The 22642-nt window shown below is 31.8% G+C and overlaps 1 protein-coding gene across 2 annotated transcripts in view; it reads left to right on the plus strand.

Annotated features, from left to right (window-relative positions):
* The first annotated feature begins 537 nt into the window (after window positions 1-537).
* The window catches only part of LOC148284062 (peripheral plasma membrane protein CASK-like), a 431540-nt gene continuing 409435 nt past the window's right edge, over window positions 538-22642 (plus strand). For both annotated transcript variants that reach the window (XM_088242793.1, XM_088242794.1), the window contains exon 1: window positions 538-670. In XM_088242793.1, coding sequence (XP_088098919.1) covers window positions 612-670 — 59 coding nt within the window. In that variant the 5' untranslated portion in view covers window positions 538-611. The remainder of the gene's footprint in view (window positions 671-22642) is intronic.

Genomic DNA, 22642 nt, shown 5'->3' on the forward strand with positions numbered 1-22642 from the left:
TCATTTCTCAGTTTCGTCGGCGGTGGAGTATAGTTTCGCCTTTTAATGTTTCGCCGTGATGAAATTCCGACCCGCGGGTATGTCTATGTAATTAGAAAAAAACAAACACGTTTATAGCGATCTCAGTGTGATAATTTCGTGTCATAAACCGCGCAATGTTTTGGTGAAACAGTGAAGTGACAGCGCAGCCATGTTAGCGATTGAACCGGGCTCGCTCGTCGAGCTGCAATAGACGGGATTTCTAGTAGATCGACACGCCCCACCCCACCGCCCTATTCGTACATAACAAACGTCAAAATATACTTTTGACAGATAATTTCAGCACATAGTTCAACACAATATTCAGCTTATTCTCACCATTTACACTTAACACGTAGCTAGCACTAATGACACAGTTAAGATACCAATAAGATTCTTGTTAGAAACACTATTATATCGATTCTATTTAGATTTGACAACATATTTGCGTGGGCGTAACCTAACCTATAAAGTGCGGCTAATCGTTATCACGCGACTGTGTTTTTGTTTGTTGTGAGTGGCAAAGTGATACTTGGTAGTGAAATAGTGAATATTTGTGAATTTTTTATCAATTGTTGATAAAATTTGTGATAATGGCCGACGATGAAGTTTTGTTTGACGATGTTTACGAGTTGTGTGAAATTATTGGAAAGTAAGTAAATAATCAGTTTTTTGTAATGGAAATTTAAAATTGAGGGTCTTTATCACGGGTTACTGTATTGAAAGTATACGCTATTTTTAGATGTTATTTTTTAAATTGTTGAATTGAAGAATATTTTGAATAATAAGAAACTAAAACCATAAATAAAAATTAACAACAAAAATAATGTTATTAAATATGCCTAATACAAAGAAATATAGAGAACAACAGTTATTTAAAAAATCTTATAAACATATACTCGTATATTACCTTTATATAAACATAGAAAATGTTTTAACAAAGAACGGAACAAAATGCCTACAAAATTCCCCACGCTAAAAACATTCAACAGTTTTTTTTCATTATAAATATAATATTTATTTATTTAACAATGAGGAAGTTCAGTCGCTTTTTATTGTTATAGTTGTTTTTATACTTGTTATGAGACATGAGACTAAGCCAAAAAAGTTTTTTTTATTTTTTTTATTTATCGTATTTTAAAAATTTTGTACGTATTGTATTTTTTTAAAATTTCAATATATTTACATAAATACCTATACATTTTTACACTTGAATTGTTTAATCATTTATTTTTATTAGTAACCTACTAAGCCACTTTCTGTGGCTTGTTGGTGTTGTGATATAAAATATTATTTAGAAACTTCCACATTACCTTCATTAAAATATCTGAATTGCTAACATATTACAACAGAGATAAATAACATTTTACAGAAGCTAATATAGACGTCTAGGCATTTACAAGGCTTATGACCTGTCATTGGCTGGTTTAAGTGGCCACTTTACACTCTGTAACATTCACCATTCTGCCTATATTTGAACATCTAAATTCCTTCAATTCTTTTACCAGTTGATGTTTGTGAAGTGAAAGAGCTAAAACCTTTATCTATATTACCATCTGTAAAATGTTCTTCACCTCTGTTGTAATATGTTAATATTAACAGCTGCCCAGGGAGTTGAATCCAGATCTTGTCTGCAAAAATTTGGACAAACTCAAAATATTGTTGATCTGACTTTCTATTGAAATGACTATTAAGAATATCATTGTATACAATGTATTTCTCACTGGGACGTCCCGTGCCTAGGAACAATACATTTTACAATGTAAAAAGAATAGTGATGCTCAAATTCTTACAAATATTTTTATCCAAATTTTTGCTGTTACACAATTTATCAAATACTTGTAATAGTATAATATGCAATTATTACACGGAGTGCATTTCAGTAAAGTATTATTTGTGTGCTAGTTATTTCATTAACATAAGTTCAGATTGTGTTATAAATATATTAAACAACAGAAATGGAATGATTTTTTTATTGTAACCATACATTCATCCAAATTAAGCAATACATTCAAAGTTACAATAAATAACCTATACCAATTACGGGTTTTACATTAAACGGGAACAATAATATTAAAAAAACCCTAACATATTTAACAAGCAGTTCAACAGGAGGTGTCGAAAATGCTCATTTTTGTCTGTTTGATATTCCATTTTAAAGGCTTGCAATATAATACAATATCTGTACCTACCAGGAGCGTGCGGTGACTATTGCTGGGAGGCTCACTGACAGTATTTATTTTAAAAATATTAAGATTTTTATTAATTTACGTGTTTCTTATCTAAATACTTGTCACCGTGAAATGAAGAAATCATAAAAATAAATAAATGATTTTTTTAATTACCTGTAAGTACGAGTAAATCCATCTATTTGAACTTCAGATTGAACCGACGTTCTTTCTTCGAAAAATCGTCGATCACTCGATCATTAAAAAAAAAATTCCTTTATATAACATAAATTCTTTCTCAATAGAAACAATAACGAGAGATGAAAGCCTGTCCTCACCAACTGTACTGCGATTGTATGTTTTCACTCTTTTCATTGTTGAAAATGAGCGCTCAGTTGATGCACTTGTTGCGGGAACGATTATAATAAGATTTAACAATCTGTACACTTCGAGGAGAACCTCTTTTCGCTCATTTTATAACTACTTAACAAAATAATGAGAAAAAACACAACCGTTATAGATTCATCTTAGACAGAATTACTGATAAAGGACAAGGACAAGACAACTAATAACTAGGTACATAATATAACAAAACAAAACACACGATGTCCAAGATAACTTACCGAATTTAAATAATAAGCAATTTCACACTTTATGCCAATTTATAATTGAGTCGAGTTTTCATTGCGTTACGCAAAATTGGATGCTATAATTCCTGGCGAGTCTTGTAGATCAAATAAACAAGATATTGAACTTAATACGCATGCGCGGGATCGGATTTTGAAGTAAAGAATCAGACTCAATTTTAACTGCAGAATCCAGCTTATCTTAAAATACAAGGCGACTGTTAGTATAGCGGGTATAGAAATTGCGTGTTCGCGTACATACCTAAGTAGTAAATAAACAGTGAAATTATTGTTCGAGTTTGGGAATCGTTCGATTTAAATTTATATCAAGGATATTTCGAGGACTTTTTCCCTTTCAATCTAATTTATTTAAAAACAGATATACATTATTCTACATATTTTTCAAGGGATGCGCCGCATCCACAGTATCTATAGACAGAACGCGCCTGGTACCTACCTCAGTGGTAGACGGATGCAAATCCAGGATTTGGTGAAATGACATTTCGATTTTCGTATCCAGTTTATGATCGTGTCCATTGATTTTGAAGAAATGTAAGTCTTATAATGAAAGAACCAATGTATTGAGATACTGAACATACAAATTAATGTTCGAGTTATTAGAAATCACTTAGAGAAAGTATATTCTTTAGGCTATTGTTGAACGTTTGACGTTTGGATTTGCATCCGTCTGCCTCTGAGGTTCAGATATATTATGTAACGTAAAAGCAAACACAATTCCTTGGACAAAATAAATTTTTCTTTCGAATGTCGCATAACCTTGGTGCTCATTTTTAAATTTGAAAAAAAGGACGTAACTTATATTAACACCCAATATTTAGTTTCACTGAAAAGGTCCATTATACAAAAAGTATTGTTATATGACGAAAAATTCTGGTTCTGAAAAATGGGGGGTCAGTGATTATAGGGTCCCGACGCTACTGCGACCTGTGTTGATATTTTTTGACGAGCATATCAGATTAATTTGTTATCTTAAATATTGTACTTAATTTGTGTAAGGGCCATTTGCACCAAAAAAGTTAAGTTAAAAAAAAGTAAAATAAGTTAACCCATTTACCCATTAGTCATTTAACTGGTACTTTTTTAAATTTGGGTGTTCCAATCTCTCTCTCTGGTTTCAACCCTCTCATATAGATTGGTTTGCAGCAAAGCTCTGCATCTCTTCTGCCATTCTCGTTCAGAAAGAGGTTCTAAAGTGAGGGAAGGAGCTGGCGGGAGAGTTCTCCGAGGAGGGCATAAAGAAGCTTGTACCACGGCTTACCACATGCGTTGAAAGTGATGGCGATTATGTGGATAAATAGTCAATCTGTTTTTTTTTCAAATACACCCTTTATAAAAAAATATAAAAATCTAGTTTACTTACTTTCTGAACATGCCTCGTATGTTAGTAGATTTGTGGCTTCCGTGGTGTAGTGGTCAAGACGCTTGACTCACGCACGGAAGGTTCCGGGTTCGATTCCCGGTGAGAACACAAAAATTAAAATGTGATTTTTCTCAAGCCTGGTTGTTCTGTAATGTAATTCACCACTGTAATTGGGCCTCTTGGTCTGTTGTGGTGTAAAAAAAGTGCAAGTGCAAGTAGGTAATAGGTAACTATTATGTGTGTGAATAAGAACCAAAACCCTGGACGAGCGTTTTCGATTCGTTAGCTACTTTCAGATAAATATCTCGAAAAGGAAATCGAGGGGAGATAAGTCCTCTTCGAGGTGTAAAGGTTGGTGCCTTCGCAAACCATCATTGACGTCCTAGGTTAGATCCCTGGCAGGATTAACGTAAATTATTTATTTTTATGGTGATTCACTGCAATATTTTACTATATCTGAAGTGGTACCTGAAGCGTATGACCGATCACCTTGCCTTTATGTAATAAATTATCGAAATACTCTGCATTATTAGTGTACGATTGCAGTGCCCTATGCACCACTGGGCGTGGAAAGGAAAATTATGATGAGGTATATTATTAAAGTTTTTTAAAAAAGACAGAAAATATTAGCGTTTTTATAATAAACCCAAAAAATTCAATTTTGGTGGTCATTTTCAATTAATTGTAAATAACTCACTATTGGAACATGGAATCAAGTTGGGGTAGAGCGGGCTCGAATCTCGGACCTCTGATCCGTGAGTCCACAACACTAACCACGGGATCACAACCCGATTAACAAAATATGTGTTTTAAAAGTGACTTTGAATTTTGAATTTGCTCTGAAAAATATTTTTAAATCATGAAAATTATTTCGTTTTTCTCAAGTAATTTCATCACGAAAAATGAATAGAAAAGCCCGAATAATCTCTTAGATTCTTCTTAAAATATTCATATCCACGAACAAATTTAAATCTTTTCGTTTCAAAGGAAGAAAATATGGTTTTTAAGACCATCTAAAAAATGTAGGGTTGAATAATTTACTATTGAAATAGGTTACATTTATTAAATTATGTCGGGCAAGTACCGAAGAACAATTAAAATTGTAAGTAAGGTATACATATTAATAGGTGTATATATATATATATAAATAAGAATTGGATACTTTCAATACATATTAATAATATATATAGATATATATATATACATATATATATATATATATAAATAAGAATTGGATACTTTAAAATGTACGTAATTTCTTATTTATAAGTATTAAATAATATTTTTTCTCTACAAATATCGACCGAAACGTAAGTTAAAAAAAATGAAACAACACATGTACATACTCGTATCTAAAAACAAAAAACGAAAAAAATACAATGGATACAAAAGGGTAAAGTTGGTTTGAAATGAATTTAAAATATTGACAGAATGACAAAAAAATGATATTTGTGTATAAAATTATTGACTCTAAAAAAAACACCAAATTTTGTTATTTTTCCTGCCAAAGCCTCCTAGAACATGATCATAATACCAGAGATAAGGACTTTATTCACAGACGGAAGGTTCCGGGTTCGATTCCCGGTGAGAACACAAATATTAAATTTGATTTTTCTCCAGCCTGGGTGTTCTGTGATGTAATTCACTACTGTAATTAAGCCTCCTCGCCTATTGTGGTGAAAAACAAAAAACAGACTCCCATTAAAAAAATGCTAAGTCACAAAATACAATTTTATATAACGCAATGAAAAAAAAAATATGTGAAAAAAGATTTATGAAAAAAAAAATCTAAATTCAAACATAAGGTTAAGACATATGTGTTATGTTTATATTAAAAATATATAGATTCATTCATAATGTACATATGTACAATAAGGTGGTTCGATTTCTTATTTTTTGGAAATTCAAAACGGCACTATGCGGAAAAGATGTTCTATGACCTACAGATTAAGGGAAAAAGATACAAAAAAACATATTTTCATGACAATATTTGCCGCTAGGCTGTTGATATTTAGGTTTTTTCGCATTAACATGGTAGTATTAAAGGGTTTTTTTGAGTTAGCAAATTTTTAAGACAAAACATAAGGAAAATGGATACATTTAAAAACAATTTATTTCTTAAAATCACATCAAAATTACAGTTGACGGTTATTACTAGTGTTAAACACAGGCAATAATTTTCTTGATTTTTGCCGTTTTTGTATAAACCTGTTTCTTTTTTGGTTTCTGCAGACAGAAACTGACGCTTTCTTAAGTATTTTTACAATTCCTTTGGCTTGACTGTGACAGGAAAACCCCTTTATGAAAGGTAGTATGGTTTCCTGAATAATTAATGTGTCTCCGAATGCTTCTGAAATCTTCATATATGTAAATTGTTTAATCATTCGAGGCTGTGTTAGATTATCTCACTTAATCAAATCCACATAATCTGTTGAACAAGTATCTCTTTCTGTAATTAGAATATTTGGATACTTGTTGCAATTGCAGTCCGTTTTATTTTGCAGGTTCTCGGAATTCTCCTTTTCAGCATTTTTCTTACGGTTTTTCTAACGTGTCTTCTCTCGTCAGCTAGCACTGATGAAATAGCATTCTAAGGATACGAAGTCAGTTTTTTTTATTAACAGGGTAACAATAATTAATCATTAAATTCCACTTTTCGTTTCCCTGTCTCAACGTATGATTCCTTATCTTGCCTCCGTGAAACAAATGAATGAAAACCTTTGCAATTAATGTATCATTGTGGTGCCCTATTTACCATTATATGCGAGTAAGTCGAAGAAGGTAACGTAGTCAAAGTATCAACCTGTTTTTACAAAAGCAAATTTGTCTGTTAGTATTAATTTTGTACTTTTAATACTTGCTTACTTTTTGACTATGTTGATTTTTTTCATCAGTACTTTTATGTATCAGTTTCTCATTTCTCATTTATTTTTCTGTAACCATGGCAACGTGATTCTTTACCCTTTATCGATAGTACAGTTACTTCGAAATCAGCCAATTAAATGGGAAAATTTACATTAAACCCTTTTCAAAGCCTCAAAAATAAACGTAGATTTACACTCTTTACTTCAAAAAATTAATCTGTCAATATTTTCCCAATATTTTGGCACAAGGTTTTAATCCGAATGGAAAATTGTTTTCCCGTTTCCGCTCAAAGGAAGAAAATTCAAAAGAAAATTTCAAAGTTAACGCCACTGTATCGACTCGGTGTTTAAGAATTTAAAGGTGACTTCATTTTATATTTAAAATATTGATTGACTATGCGGAGGAATTTTAACTGTATGTAAACTCTTGATAGAGGCTCGCGTTAAAAGAAAATTTAAAAAATGTTTGTACCCCACTTAAAATAGTTTTAAAGACCAAAATGATAAACGTTTTGTTTTGAAGTAGCTATGTGATTAAATTATTTAAGGTTCTCTACACTGACATTTAAGGCGAATTTGCATTTCCATTGTTTTTTTAATATATTATGGTTTTGGGTATATATTTTTTTTATGTTTTTGTACTTTTATCGTGTACTTTGTTTTTACTGCGTATTTTACTGAGTTTTTGAATATGTTTTTTACTATATCTTTTACTACATTTTTTGATATGTATTTTGCTTTGAATTTACTATGTTTTTCAATATGTATTGATTACTGTTTTTAAATTTTTTTTTACTGTTTTAGAACTGGATAAATAACCTTAGTGAGACAGTCAAAGCAATTTTGTATAAATATATAATTTTATGTATGATAATAAATAAATAATAATACTATACTGCTTTTTTTTCATCAATTCATATATATAACACGCCCCTTCATTTATTTAAAAATAAATTAAGACTCATTCTTTCTGGCTGCGATACGATCCTACTTGCTATTTAATGATGCTCACACTTACACACACCTGAACACTTAATTCCACACAAATACACACACACACACCTTTACACTTACTCTCATACAAATACACATAAACACACCTTTGTGTTGTACCTATGGTCTCACTGCTATGCAGATGATACGCAGATTTATTTTTATTGCAAACTAGGCGAGAGAAGTGTGCTTGTCAATTTAATTGATGGATGCATCAAGAAAATAGGAAACTGGATGGCTGAAAACAGACTAACATTAAACCCATCAAAAACTGAACAACTGTCTGTGGTTTCAGCCAGACGACAGAATTTGATCCAGGATACGGCTATACCCAATGTAGGGAGTACCGCTTTACCCACCGTTAAACTACTGGGAGTTTTACTCAATTCTGACCTATCTCTTGACGCTCAAATTAGTAGAACGATAAGTTCATGCTTCTACCAGCTGAGACAAATTAAATGCATACGCAAAAAATTGCCGGTTGATGCCACCCGTCAATTAATAAATGCGTTTGTAGTGTCTAGAGTCGATTATTGTAATGGTATCTACGCAGGTCTACCAATGAACAAAATGACTCGCCTACAATCTGTATTGAATGCCGCAGCGAGACTTATTTTCGGAATCTCTAAGTTCAGTCATATCACTCCACTACTTCAGGAACTACACTGGCTACGTTTTCCACAGAGGGTCGAATACAAACTCTGTTGGCTTATGTATAAGTCACTGCACAACTCTGCTCCGGAATATCTAAGGGAACTATGCATTCCAGATGAACTAGCTGACAGGCGTCTCACGCTTAGATCAGCTACGTCTACGGCGAGAGGAAAAGTTATTATACCTCTACGCAAACAGCGCACTAAATTTAGTGAACGCGCATTTGCGGTCGCAGGCCCTATGGCATGGAATGCTCTCCCAGCAGAGGTGCGAGGCTGTGAAAGTGAAGTGATGTTTCGGAAAAAACTTAAAACCCACTTGTTCTCTAAATCATTTGAATAAATCCGTAGCACGTGACAACAAAATAAATTGTTTTAATTAAATCACAAATTTAAATTTAACAATAGAATCACTATGTAAAGCGCCCTTGAGGTATTTTATTACGAAAATGGCTCTATATAAGTTATCCATAATAATAATAAGTACCACAATTTAATATGTATTATTTTTATTTAGAAACTTCGCTGGTCTGTCTTTTAACCGTATCTTTTTTATGTTATTACATCAATGTCGACTGTTTCTGTAAAATGAATAAATAATAATATTTTTTTATTTCCATTATGACACATTTCCCAAAATCTTATATTTGTTTGTTTTTAAATCTGTTTTTGAATTATCATTGCTTCCCTAATTAGATATAACTGTGCAGGCATTAAAAATAATATAATTATAATATGTCGCAGTAGGATTCTCATTTTAGCCGGAATACATAGTGACTCACCATTACTACATTGAATATTTACTAACATTTATTAGAATGTTTGGTATTTGTATATTTTTTACACCTCAACAGGCTAAGAGGTCCAATCACAGTGGTGAATTACAGCACAGAACCAGGCTTCAGAAAAAACATATTGAATTTTTGTGTTCTCTCCGGGAATCGAACCCGGAACCTTCCGTGCGTGGATCAAGTATTAGTAGTTAATATTAAATACTAACTGATAAAAGTTAGATTTAAAAATGTTTTTTTTTTCTGTTTGTCTTTAAAATGAATTTAAATAATCATCTTCGTTTGAGTCTTAAATTTATAGTTTACATGTTCTTTCAATTTCACTGTCGCGATCGGTAAAAATATCGCTGATACTTTTCTACTTGGCAAAAGTTGGTGTGATGCATCCCTATGCAAAGCCATTTTGGGAGATTTACAATTAATTATAATGATACATAATTAAAAATAAATACGCGTAGGCATGCAATTCGATATAAACAAATTATGTAGTGGACAACTCCCGGAAATATTTAAGGACAAATTAGCATAACATTATGCTAATTACACTAGCATAAGTCAAGGGTTATCGAAAAACAGTTTCACGGCTCAGATTACAATGGGAAGTTAACAGAGTTATCTCCAGTTGTCTATCATGTAAAATATAATTAGGTAATTTGTGATTGAACATGTTTTAAAACATACTTTATATGAATATTCAATTGTTTGTAGAGAAAATTTGATTTTATTTTATAGAAAATTAAATATATAACTCCATTAACTTCCCATTGCAATCCGGGCCCTGAAAATATTTTTTAATGGGACAAGATGATTATTTTTAGATAATATCTAAGTTTGTTTGAAATTAATAGGCAGAAGGTTCTATTTAGTAGACGCATTGACATATAAATATGCATAGACATACCCTGAGCCCTCAAAAATTTTGACACTTAACTCACGCCAAAACGCTTAGTCATGCCCAACGCGTATTTAGTCGTTTTTCGTCCGCCGGCCTGGCGTGATGTTTATAATCGAAACCAAAATGCCCGCTTGTGTCATAAAAGCGTGTAAAAACCTTTCGGATTAACATTGTAAAAAGGATCGTGTAACTTTTCATTGGTAAATATTGGTTCATGATTGATTAACAAAGCTTAAAACAATTAATATTCAAATTTAAATATTGTTTTTTGTAAACGTCAAACTACGCCTAGCAGCGCAATCGTGAAGCTCTTAGTTACAGGGATGCACTGAGAAAAATACGTTTTTTAAGTTCCCTAAAATCCAGTATAAAGAAATAGATGGGTCGAAATTGTATGGAATTTAAGGAAAGAACCTGATTGGAATTTTTATTTACGAAAAATGAGTATCCTCCAATTTTTTGTGGTATATGCATGATCGTTGAATGCAGCCCTGGTATAAATAAAGAAACTAAGTAACTAGAGATACGTTTTCGTATCACTACTTAAAAAAACATTTTACTCTATAGGGCGGGTGTATGTATTAATATGTCAATGAGCAAACGCAATGTATAGGAGTGACCTTAATCCGAATTTAGCCTAATTTCGCTCAAAATGGAGTTGCAAAAGAAAGACTAAAACAGGTTAATCATTTTTCCCAAGATCATCAACAATGGTAATTTGGATCTGAACCTGCCCGGGTAGGACAAAAAGCCCATGCTTTCTGGTTTCAGATTAATTGTCAGGGACTTCAAAATGTTAGAACTGTGATTCAAAGCAACAATGAGTTTTAAGGACTATCAAAAACAAGGAAACTCCTCAGTTATTCGTTCGTGATTTTGTCCTTGTAATTGGCACTGTAAAGTTTGGGCGTCAAAGAAAAACATTTATTTCTGATATTAAACTCACTTTATGTCAAGTCTTTAAACCGTTGGTATTGTGTGAATAATGATTGTTAAAAACAGGATAAAACATTTGAAAGCAAATTGAATTTACTGCTTATTAACAGGAACATTACGTATTTTTTAAATAGCTGTAAAAATCATCGAAAAAGGGTCGACACTTACATAAATGAATAAGGCATTAGTATCGTATCAAAGTATCGGATTAAAACGTAGGGAAAGTATTGACTTTTGAGAATAAGTGCCTTAGGAGAATACTGGGTGGACGCGGACCTAACTTGGGAGGACACACAAGAGTTGACCTGGATAGATTTCGTGGATTCCATATCCTTCTGTTAGGGAGTAGACATGGGTTAACTAACTAATCACATTAAATAAGCTAAGACAAACGCAGGACTGTCAAAAATAATATACAACGGATTTAAACACTACAGTGACTTACCTTACCACTTGAAAAATTACACGGAGACAAATTTAAAATGAACCTAAAAAAGCACACGATGACTACACTAAACAGAAGAGACATAATGTGACTAGATCTTATAAAATTTTTCAAACAACCCTAACGGGTTTTAGAAATAATAAATAAACCGATAAAAAAAATAAAAAAATCCTATAAGAAATTGAAATCTCAATTTTATCTTATTTAATAATAAAATAATACAAAAATTACTCAACAACAATATATTTTCGAGCGCGCGTACTGTTTATTTAGCTCCGAAACATTTACACGCAAAATGTTTTTTTTTCTCATACTATTTAATGTTATGTTTGTATGTATGCTATGTAAAATTTAAATTTCCAAAATCGTTAATATTTAGAATTGGATCAAATACTTTCATAATCAACTATTATGATCGTCTAAAGAACTTTCATATCTTTAGTTTAGAATTCAGAAGGATTTTGGCTGGTTTGATATTCTTGCTCAAATGAATATCTAACTGTATAGATGCCCATGTTATCCTTGCTCAGATAAACATTAATGTACCTCGCCGTAACTTGCGTACCAATCCTGCCTTTGCCGTGGGAAATTATAAAGCTAACATCGGATTCTTTTCCCCTCTGCCAAGGATCCTCAGAACAGTGAACGAAATCTCACTAAACGGCACTGTCGATGTGTTCCTACAGCAAGGGCAGGCATTTAAGAAGCAAGCGGTGTTGTCTCTCCTGACTCGCGATGTCACACTTGCCATTTCCGCCTAGATTATGCTATATACATACCTTTTGTCAATTAAACACTTTGTTAATTTAAGTAGATTTTAAGAATGCTTAGATTAAGTATTACTCATTAATGCCAATCTATTAGGGCTTACTTAAGCCTGTTGATTGGCTTAAAAATATATATATAAGCAAAAAATCTATGAATAAATAATGCAAATTGTCGTAGGTATTTATTTTACTTATTTTTTTATACTGTTCATTTTATTTTTATGTCAGGTGGCCATAGAGAGTAGTGAACGTATATGAATTCACCATGAAATGAAGATTTCCATTCTGATACAATTAGGCTTCTAATAATAACCTAAGGCGTGAACAATAATAATAGACTTTAAATGAAAGGTGTTTTTCAGAGATCACATTACAATAGGAAGGGTCTGATGAAAAAATTATATACCTAAATACCATAAGTTAATACTTTATTTATTTATTATATTAACGGCCTAAGCCAATTTATTTATTTATTTATACGTTTACATTGTTTGTATTCTTTTTTTATACAGAATAATGTTTCCTCACTGGAGTGTCCCGTGCCGAGGGAAACATTTTACAAAATGTGAAAATGCCTTTAATTAGCTATTTAACAAAGTTCACATAATAATAACAATAAAAAAAACGTAATTGATCCAATCAACCTGATTATCATTAACATAATAAACAATATAAATTAAAATAATCATAAAAAACATAACCAATTTATATAGACCGATAGAACAAATTTCATGAACAGTACGCACATTTTACCTATTTGGCTTGATCCACTTATCTATCCGTGTGCAACCCACCTCCACTATCCATTTCTTAATAAAAAAATATATTGTGAGAACTTACTAATGGTCCTTATGGATAATGGAAGTAGATTGTACACTTTAACCGAGTAGTAGGCCAATCGTCTTTGACCGAAGGCTGTATATTTTTTTGCAGCATCAGGGTGGAGTATTAAGTAACTCTTGTATTTGTAACGGAAGGTAGAGAATAATGTTTACGTGCGTATAGTAACAGAGCTTTTACATAAAGTTGTTTTATAGATTTTACATGAAGATTTTCAAATATACCGAGGGAGTTAGTTCTGATTGGGACTCTTAAGATCATTTTTATTCAAGCTTTTTGTGCAATTATTATTTGCTTGATCAGTGTGTCATTTGCACATCAATTATCAATTTTTAATTACACCAATTATCCCATATTCCAAAACTGATTGAGTTATTGCGTTATTTATTTTTACAAGTTCTTTTAGGCTAATTATATTTCTTATAGTTTTAAAAAAGTAAATTTGCTTTTTCAATTTATTGTTAATATGTTCAATTTGATTAGTCCATCTTAAATTCCCATTCATATAAATTCCTAAATATTTAATTAAGTCTACTCTGTCCAACGATTTACAAATACATTTAATATTTGGAATTTGGTTATTGTAATTACAGCAGTTATATGAAGAAACATATTATGAACAAGAAACTGAATAAAAGAACATTAAACTATGTAGCAAAGACAAACAAGGGCAAAAAAATAATGTTAAACAATAAATACGATCAACATATAAAACTTTAAGCTAACCCACACCAATTCATCTTTACCCCACATTGTGTTAATGGCGAAGAGATCTACGAAAAGCCGGAAGATCTATCCCAAAGAATTCCAAGTTGTGTGACGAATTGACTAATCTACCCATTCTGAACATTGAAACATAAAAACAAAAGTTGCCCTTAGAAGATTTGGTAAATATCAGATTTTTACTTCTGGTGACACGGTTGGGAATATAAAAATAAATTGATTGCAATTATTCAAATAATGCGTATAAGGTCCATCTCCGTTCTACGTTTCTCAGAATAAGACAAATAGAGAGAATCCAAGTTTAACGATATTATCACTTTAAACATGATTACACAAATGAACATTGTTTATGTAAAGATTTTGCGGGAGTTTTCTAAAAGTAAAATGATATTTGTCGGCCTCGTGGTGTCGTAGTCAGCGCGTTTGCCTAGCACGGAAGAGTTTGGGCGTTGATGTTGGCTCCTTGACTGAGTAGCAGAGCTACCATCTCTTCGTGCCCTTCACGAGCGGCTTCCATCAGTGGAGTATACCCCTCATCGTTCACCCGTAGGATAAAAAGAAACCGCTCAAAGAAAATTCACCCGAGTAGATGATAGGCGTGTAATCACTATTGCCGTTACAAAATATACAGAAGAATGATAAAATTAAAAAAATGTCGGCCTCGTGGTGTAATGGTCAGCGCGTTTGCCTACCATGGGAGAGGTCTCAGGTTCGATTCCTGGCATGGTCGACATGAAATATTGGTTTTAAAAAATGTGTTTTTACACTAGAATATTTCATAGCCCCTGGACTGGTACCTGAAGCGTAAGACTTATCATCTTACCTTTATATAACAAAAGTGATCAAGATACACTGCGATGGATGTACCAATGCAGCGCCCTATGTACCATTACGTACGGAAAGGGAATGATGATAATGAAAATTATATTTAAAGAAAAATTTTAACTTTCAAATTTATTTTCTCCGTATTTGCGAGTTTCAATGCTAAATCCACGTATTTAATCTTGAAAAATAAACATTTTTAAAAACCTGCGCTTAAGGGTTTGTAGAAATATTAAAATTTTAGAAAGGGTAGTCTTCTTTTGATGTCTCATAGTACATATTTTAGGAAGCCAGTCGGCTTGAAATATAACAAACATATATTTGTGTACAGAAAAATATTTCGCTTTTCCCAAGGAATATAAAACACAAAAGTATGCATCATATAATGTATATAAACATACTATCAAATAATGTAATTTTTGTATTCATAAATTGTGTAGTATTAATATAATTGGTTATTTACGTTCAAAATGACTAGTTCAAATTTTATTTTAACCTAGGTACTTTTTTTTACAAAATTCGTAATATAAGTATTATTACCTTCATCCCCCTTTCCGTACCCAGTGGTGCATAGGGCATAACACGAGTAAACCAAATGCAGCGTAGTTCGATTATTTGTAACAAGTAGGTAAGGTAGAGCCAATCTTACGCATCAGGTGCCAGTCCAGGAAGAATGACATATTGCTGTTCAAAAAAACCTTTAAAATCAACATTTTACGTTCACTCTACCAGGAATCGAACCAAGGACCTTAAGAATGGTACTATGGTAGGCGGACACGTATAATTTATCTTAGGTAGACCTTACTTCCAAATTTAAGTATGTCCGAATCTTTGTAGTCCCAAAAAGGATTATCTGTCTCTGTTAAGATATCGACTTGCCTTCATTGAAGAAGTAATAGAATCGGTCATTTTATCAAAAAAACAACTCGTTTCAAAATTATGACTGAAATATTTATATTTAACTTATGTAAAGAAGTAGCTTATAGACTGTTCTATTATTCAATTTTTCGATAAAATTGTCAGTCTCGTGGTGTAATGGTCAGGGCGAATGCCTACCATGCAAGAGGTCTCGGGTTCGATTCCCGATATGGTTGATATGAAATATTTATTAAAAGGGTGTTTTCACACTAGAATATTTCATAGTCCCTGAACTGGTACCTGAAGCGTAAGACTAATCATCTTACCTTCATTTAACAAAAAACGATCATGATACGCTGAAATTGGTGTACCAATGCAGTGTCCTATGCACCATTAGGTGAGGAAACGGAATGATAATGATGATGATTTTTCGATAAATCATTGGTGTGCATTTTAAATTAAAGTCACATCTTCCGAAAACCTGACTTATGGGGTATCTCAAATGACCTCTTTCCAATTGTTTCAAGAAGCTAATCTTGTAGACATAAGACAAATATATTGTTTTAAATGTTTAAAATATATACTTTAGAAGCAAAATTTATTTACAAGTAATTCAAATAGATCAAGTCAAAGAAGGAATCGTGTGTTAGAAATACCAAATTGTAAAACGAGGCTCGCACAGAGATATGCATATTTTATAGGCCCAAAATTTTTAAATTTAAATTATTTTTTTTACTGGTATTTCATTGATTCCAAACTTTCAAAATTTTTCTTCTTTTAAAAAACACGCACTATCCTGGATTTAAACTAAAGATATGAACCATTTTTTCTATGATATATTTTGTTGCCGTTTAATTATAATGAATATTTTTATGTTTTATTTCCCTTTTTAATCACTATAAAAAAAAAAAAATATGTAATCTTTTACAGAATATTTTATTTTATCTTTCTTATGTTACACAAAAATACTATAACTGTCTATTTATTATAGGAACAAAAATTCATTAACATTTTTTTGGATACCCACGAACAGACCATGCCTTTGTGGGATTTTTTGTTTACTATTTTTACTATTAATATGTATTTCATTGCTATCTAATTATCTTTTATTTTTTTAACACTCTGTTTTACCTTTAACGTATATTGTAAAATAAAAAACAAAAAAAAAAAAAATAAAAAATAAAAAAGATTAAGCTAACTTTCCGATTCCTAAAATAGTTGTTAAAATGTGTAAAATTAATCTGAACTGCGCATATTGACAGGTGTTTTGACTATCACCTGGTTAAATACTCTTGTATTTTGAAATAAATCGCAGTTAGAAATGGATTTATTTTATTTATTTCACACAAAACTTTATATTTTTTTCTTTTCTATATGAACACCTCACTGGACATAACCCGTGTCCAGGTATTCTTCTACATAATTTTGATATTATGTTCTAGTTACAGTAGTTGGTAGTTTTATTAATATATGCGCATACATACACAAAAATGTATGCATGGTACAAAAACATATATAAGTAAACAGTAACATTGATAATAATAATAACAAAAAATCATAAAAGTAGTGATTAAATACACATAGGTTCTATGCAGTTATTTGGCCGAGAAGCATGCTACCGTCGGCGTCGCGGGCTATTAGGCTCCTCTACACCGGCCAGCTGCCGGTCCTCCAACATCCGCACAAATACCTATATACATATACGACAGTGTTTAATATGATAATCAAAAACATAAATTATTAATAGCAATATATTGCAACAGAGGGGAAACACATTTTAGAGAAGGAAATATAGAAGTCTAAGCATTTACAGGGCTTATGACCTGTTATTGGCTGGTTTATGTGGCCGCATTGCGCGCCTCCATTACATCCTCAAACTTTCTATCTGTTGACTTTTGTGAGTCTGAGTACGAATTGGACACATATTTTGTGCCGTCCTTGACCATCAAAGGGAAGTAGTATTGCCAACCCTTGGTGTTGAAATTTTCAAACGTAGTACCTATCTACTAACAACCCTTTCACTGTGACTTGATTAAATTGACATAGTTAATAATCTTTAAATAAGATACATGCATGATAACGATTATAAAGGGCGTTGGAGGTAGGAAATTTAAAAATAATGATTATAATCTAATCTAACGTCATTAAATTTATTAAATTTATTAAATTAAAGCTTTTCTCATACAAGTAAATACATTTTTTGCTATCACTCGTCTTTGCAATATGGTCATGAGGATGATTTTTTATGACAATGTATGTAAATTTAGGTCAAAAATCATAGAAATATTGAGAGAAGCAGATATTTTTTCATTATATACATATTTTTTCATTTCTTTTCTTTTACATTTGTTATATGTAACACGATTAAAATTATTGTATTAAGTGTAAACATTTTTTTTGGTGTGTGCATGAGTGTCATACACTAATATACAAAGAAATGGTCAATATTAGAGTACATACTGTTTGTTTTCCTAATAAAATATATAAATAAAAATAAAAAATGAGGATGAATGACAATATCCGACAAAAGCCCTCCATATAATTAGCCAAATTCACTGTAAAATGGGCAGTGAAAGTAGTAGATTTAAATAAAATAAAAATCGCGATACTTAGAAGAAATTGAAAATTTTAAAAGAGTGACTCGTTTGTTGAAAAAAAAACATTGCTTTTTCGTATGAGGGTAATCGATAGGAAGATTCACGGTCTTTTAAAGGATTTCGGGTTTGTGGAGGAATGTACTTACACTCTAGATTTTTTTGAAGTAAAAGAGCTGGAACCTTTATTGGTGTGGGTGAGTTTCTTTGTTTTTTTAAAATTATTTTTTTTAAGATCAACTATTTTTTGTTATTGTTTGTACTTATTTCTTTAAGCGCGAACTTGTTAATAACTAGCGAAAATTTCGTGTATTGTATAATTCACGAAGGTTTCGGCGTAATCTATAAACTTTTGAAACAATCTATGAAGTTTGGAATACATTATAAAGTTGTACTAAGCTATGATGTAATGATAATATCGTCGGGTCAATGCCAAAGTCGCGAATCTGCGTTTTTGCCAGGTTTGAGTTAAATATACCATGAAAGTTCATTTCAAATGGATCACACTCCATAAGCATAAAATTTTGAGAATTGTCATATAAAAATCATGTTGAAGTGAACATTTTTTGCTTTAACAGCAATTTAGTTAAATTGTAAATCATTTTAAAGGCGCTACTATTTATCACAGAAGCCTATTTAAAATACGAAAAAAAAAACTTTAATTTTAATTTAGCATTGAAACACGAAGTAAAGTTTCTGCTGCATAAGATGTCTGAGATGACGTAATGAAAACACGTATCGACATGTCGGTAGATCAACTAGTAGTATGTAGTCGGTAGATCTCTACCAAAACAGCGAATTTGAAATTGTGTAACAGGACTGAAATCTGACCACCTACCGTTTCACCAATCTGACTAAATACCCATCTATGCAATGCCAAATTGGCGAATATTTCTTTCGAGACTTTGGCACTGAATACATTTTACCCATTTGCCTAATTTATTACGTTACAATTACGAATTTGGTGGATTCGCGATTTCAGTGCCTTTTACTGAATGTTATCTATAACACGTTGTTCTTTCCCTTTTTAGTAAAAAATAAACATTTAAATGATTTTAAAACAATAATTATTAATAATACATTGGTATACTTGTTATTTAAGATTTATTAATATATCTAAGTCAAATTCCCATATTAATTCTCTGTTTCCAAAAATACATTATTTCAGGAACAAACACACTCATGACCAAAAAATAGATGTATTTGCAACATTATCAAATTTCAAGAGTCAATTATTATTAATTAAAAAAAAAAAGAGTTTCTAGTTTTTTCATTTGTTTTTATATATAAATATATTTACATATTTTTCATTTTAAATTGTATTTTTATAAATGTAAATTGTTTATAACCTCTGTATATGTAAAAGCCCCTTGAGCGTTAGTAAATAAATAATGTTAGTAAAATAAAACAAAAATATTCTTTTAAAAAACATTTAAAACCCCATACGAAAACTCCGCAAAAAAAAAAATTAATTTCCACCAAATGTTAATTAATATAATTTTTAAAAAGTCATCTTAATTAATTGCCTTTAAACTTTTGAACCGGTTAATTTATAATCCCAAAATTTTGGAGCGCATGAAATTATATGTACCGACGTACCGAGCAACTATTTAAGAGCTAGGCAACACAGACCATTTGTTCTTCCTGAATGTAGGACAAATTTACCGTTGATGATGCCTGTGCGGATGATGATTGGTCTGAACAGCCTTCCGAGAAAGGTATAGACTCTTCCTCCATATAATCTATTGTTTTTTTTTAAAGCATGTTTTTTAACTAATCAATGTACATTGTAATTGGCAGTCATGCTGTATTGTATAATGGATTTATATAAAATAAATAAATAAAAAATTTATTTAACTTTTAATTATTATAAAGCTAGTTTAGTTATATAATAATAATAATAACAATATATCTTTATTAACCTTAATATACAATGTCATAGATACAAAAATAATTCTCAAAATGATGTTTTTGCACATTCGCGATTTTGGCATTGGCCCGACGATATATAGTACTGGCGTATCTAAGGGGACTACCACTACACAGCCGAGTAGGTAAACATGACCAGCCTAAATAAATCTGCGGTTGAACTATACGAGTTGAAATAGTAATTATACAGAACATGAACTTTTGAAATTGAAACTCGTACGTATTTCAATTTTATCAAATCAAAACAAAAACCTCTCTTAGCTAAATTATTAAACGTATTGCGGTGGGAAAACGAATTCCCACGCGGGTGCCGGGCGCAAATTAGCGGGTCGAAGCCTTAAGCTAGGGTTTCCTAGGACAGCGGTGCCCGTATTTTAACGGCCGTAGTGAACGGTGATGCAGTAGACAGCCCTTCGTAAAGGTGATTAGAGAGTGGTTTCCTAGGAAAACGGTGTTAAATGATGTTGATAACACCGTTTTCCTAGAAAACCACACTCTAGTCACCTTTAAGACGGCTGTCCACTGCATCACCGTTCACTACGGCCGTTAAAATACGGGCACCGCTGTCGTAGGAAACCCTAGCTTTAGGGTTTCTACAATATTATTGAGCAGAGTGGACTGTTATCAAATTTAATGTAGTGTAGTGATGAGAACAAGTGTAAATTTATAAATAAAGTTGATGATATACAATATTATGGAGTAATCATAGATTCGCATTTAGACTGGGCTGCTCAAATTGACAATTTAACGACAAAAATTTTAAAAAACTTGTGTTTGTTTTCAACTCTCTAAGAAACATTCTGGACAAAAAAACATCGAAAAAAGTGTATTTCTCATTATGTCAAAGTCTTATTGAGTATGGTATTATTTCGTGGGGTGGGGCCAGGAAAAATGCTATTCAAGCATTAGAAATTGCATAAAAGTGTGTTCTCAAGACTATACTCGGGGTCCCTACCAGGACACCTACAGCTGAAGTGTGAACAAGTAGGTGTTCTGAACGTCAGGCAACTGTATGCTAAGGCACTTCTCGTTCACACTCATAAGCACGGTGGAAATAAAATTTATAATACTAGCTATGAAACGCGTCTTAAAAGAAAACAGCTATACATGACACCTAAAATGACAACATCATTTGGTTAAAGTCGTCAAATATACCCCGGACCAAGTATATATAACAATATACCATTTGCCACAAAAGCAGATAAAACTCTTGAGAAATTTAAACTATTTGTAAAAAAATGGCTACTTGATTTGGGTCCCGAGAACTGTCTTGAGATGGTCACCCCACCAAAGCAGTAAACTTGTTAATATATAATTCTTTTTGCTTTTCGTGTTTTGTATTTGTATCCACACAGTGTCCATATGAATATATATCATATACTCGTAAATTTGGCATTTGTGCGGATGTTGGGCCACCGGGAGCTGACAGTAGCTTGTTACTTGACCTAATGTCTGCACTGTAGTTAAATGTGTGAGCTGTACTAATAATATAATGTTGTTTTCTTTTTCTTTCATTTTTAATTTTTTTTTCTCTCTCTTACTGTTAAATATGTATATATATCTGTGTGGATTTAAATGTGAATATGTAAAATTTTATATGTGTTTTATATTATTTTTTTATACACTATAGGTAATAAAATATATTAAGTCATGTAAATAAATGCCTCGACACGGGTTGTGCCCAGTGAGGTATTCATATTTTTTAAAAAGTTTTATGTAAAACGTGAAATAATAAATAAATAAAAAAATATAAATATAAATGAAATTAAGTAAGTATCCTCGATGCAGTGTCAATCGGTCACAAACCTAGCAAATGAGATGGATTAGGAAGGGATGCCACAAACCTGGTTCTCGTTTTTGATGGACTTGTCGGATCCGACTTGACACTTGTGGCGGCGCTAATACGAAGGCAGGCCCCGATCTGGAGCTCAACACTGGTGGTTGGTGGAAATAAAGTTTTATAATGCGGCACACACGTTCAACTAAATAAACGCACAATGTACGACACGAGGTATTAATGTGGCGGGATCAAAAGACACTAAAGTGGGAAGTGAACGGTGGTTGTGGGTAAAATGATGTATAAGTTGTGACAATACTTGACCCATGCATACCCACATAATTCGCAACCATATTGTTTTATTAGATTTTGAACCTTTTTAGTATAAGCCTACATTTTTTGTGATAATTATTTCGGTTTTATTTGAAATTTCACACCAACATTTCATGTTATATCCCAAAGGTCTTTAAATAAATGGATTTGGTAAAGTAACTTAACTCTTGTATGGCTGTGATGTCACATAATATACCAATGTAAGTCTACATATAATACATAGCGTCAT

This window comes from Micrasema longulum, unplaced genomic scaffold, assembly GCF_059751315.1.
Source record: "Micrasema longulum isolate JH-2025_06_02 unplaced genomic scaffold, ASM5975131v1 h1tg000163l, whole genome shotgun sequence".
NCBI lineage: Eukaryota > Metazoa > Arthropoda > Insecta > Trichoptera > Brachycentridae > Micrasema > Micrasema longulum.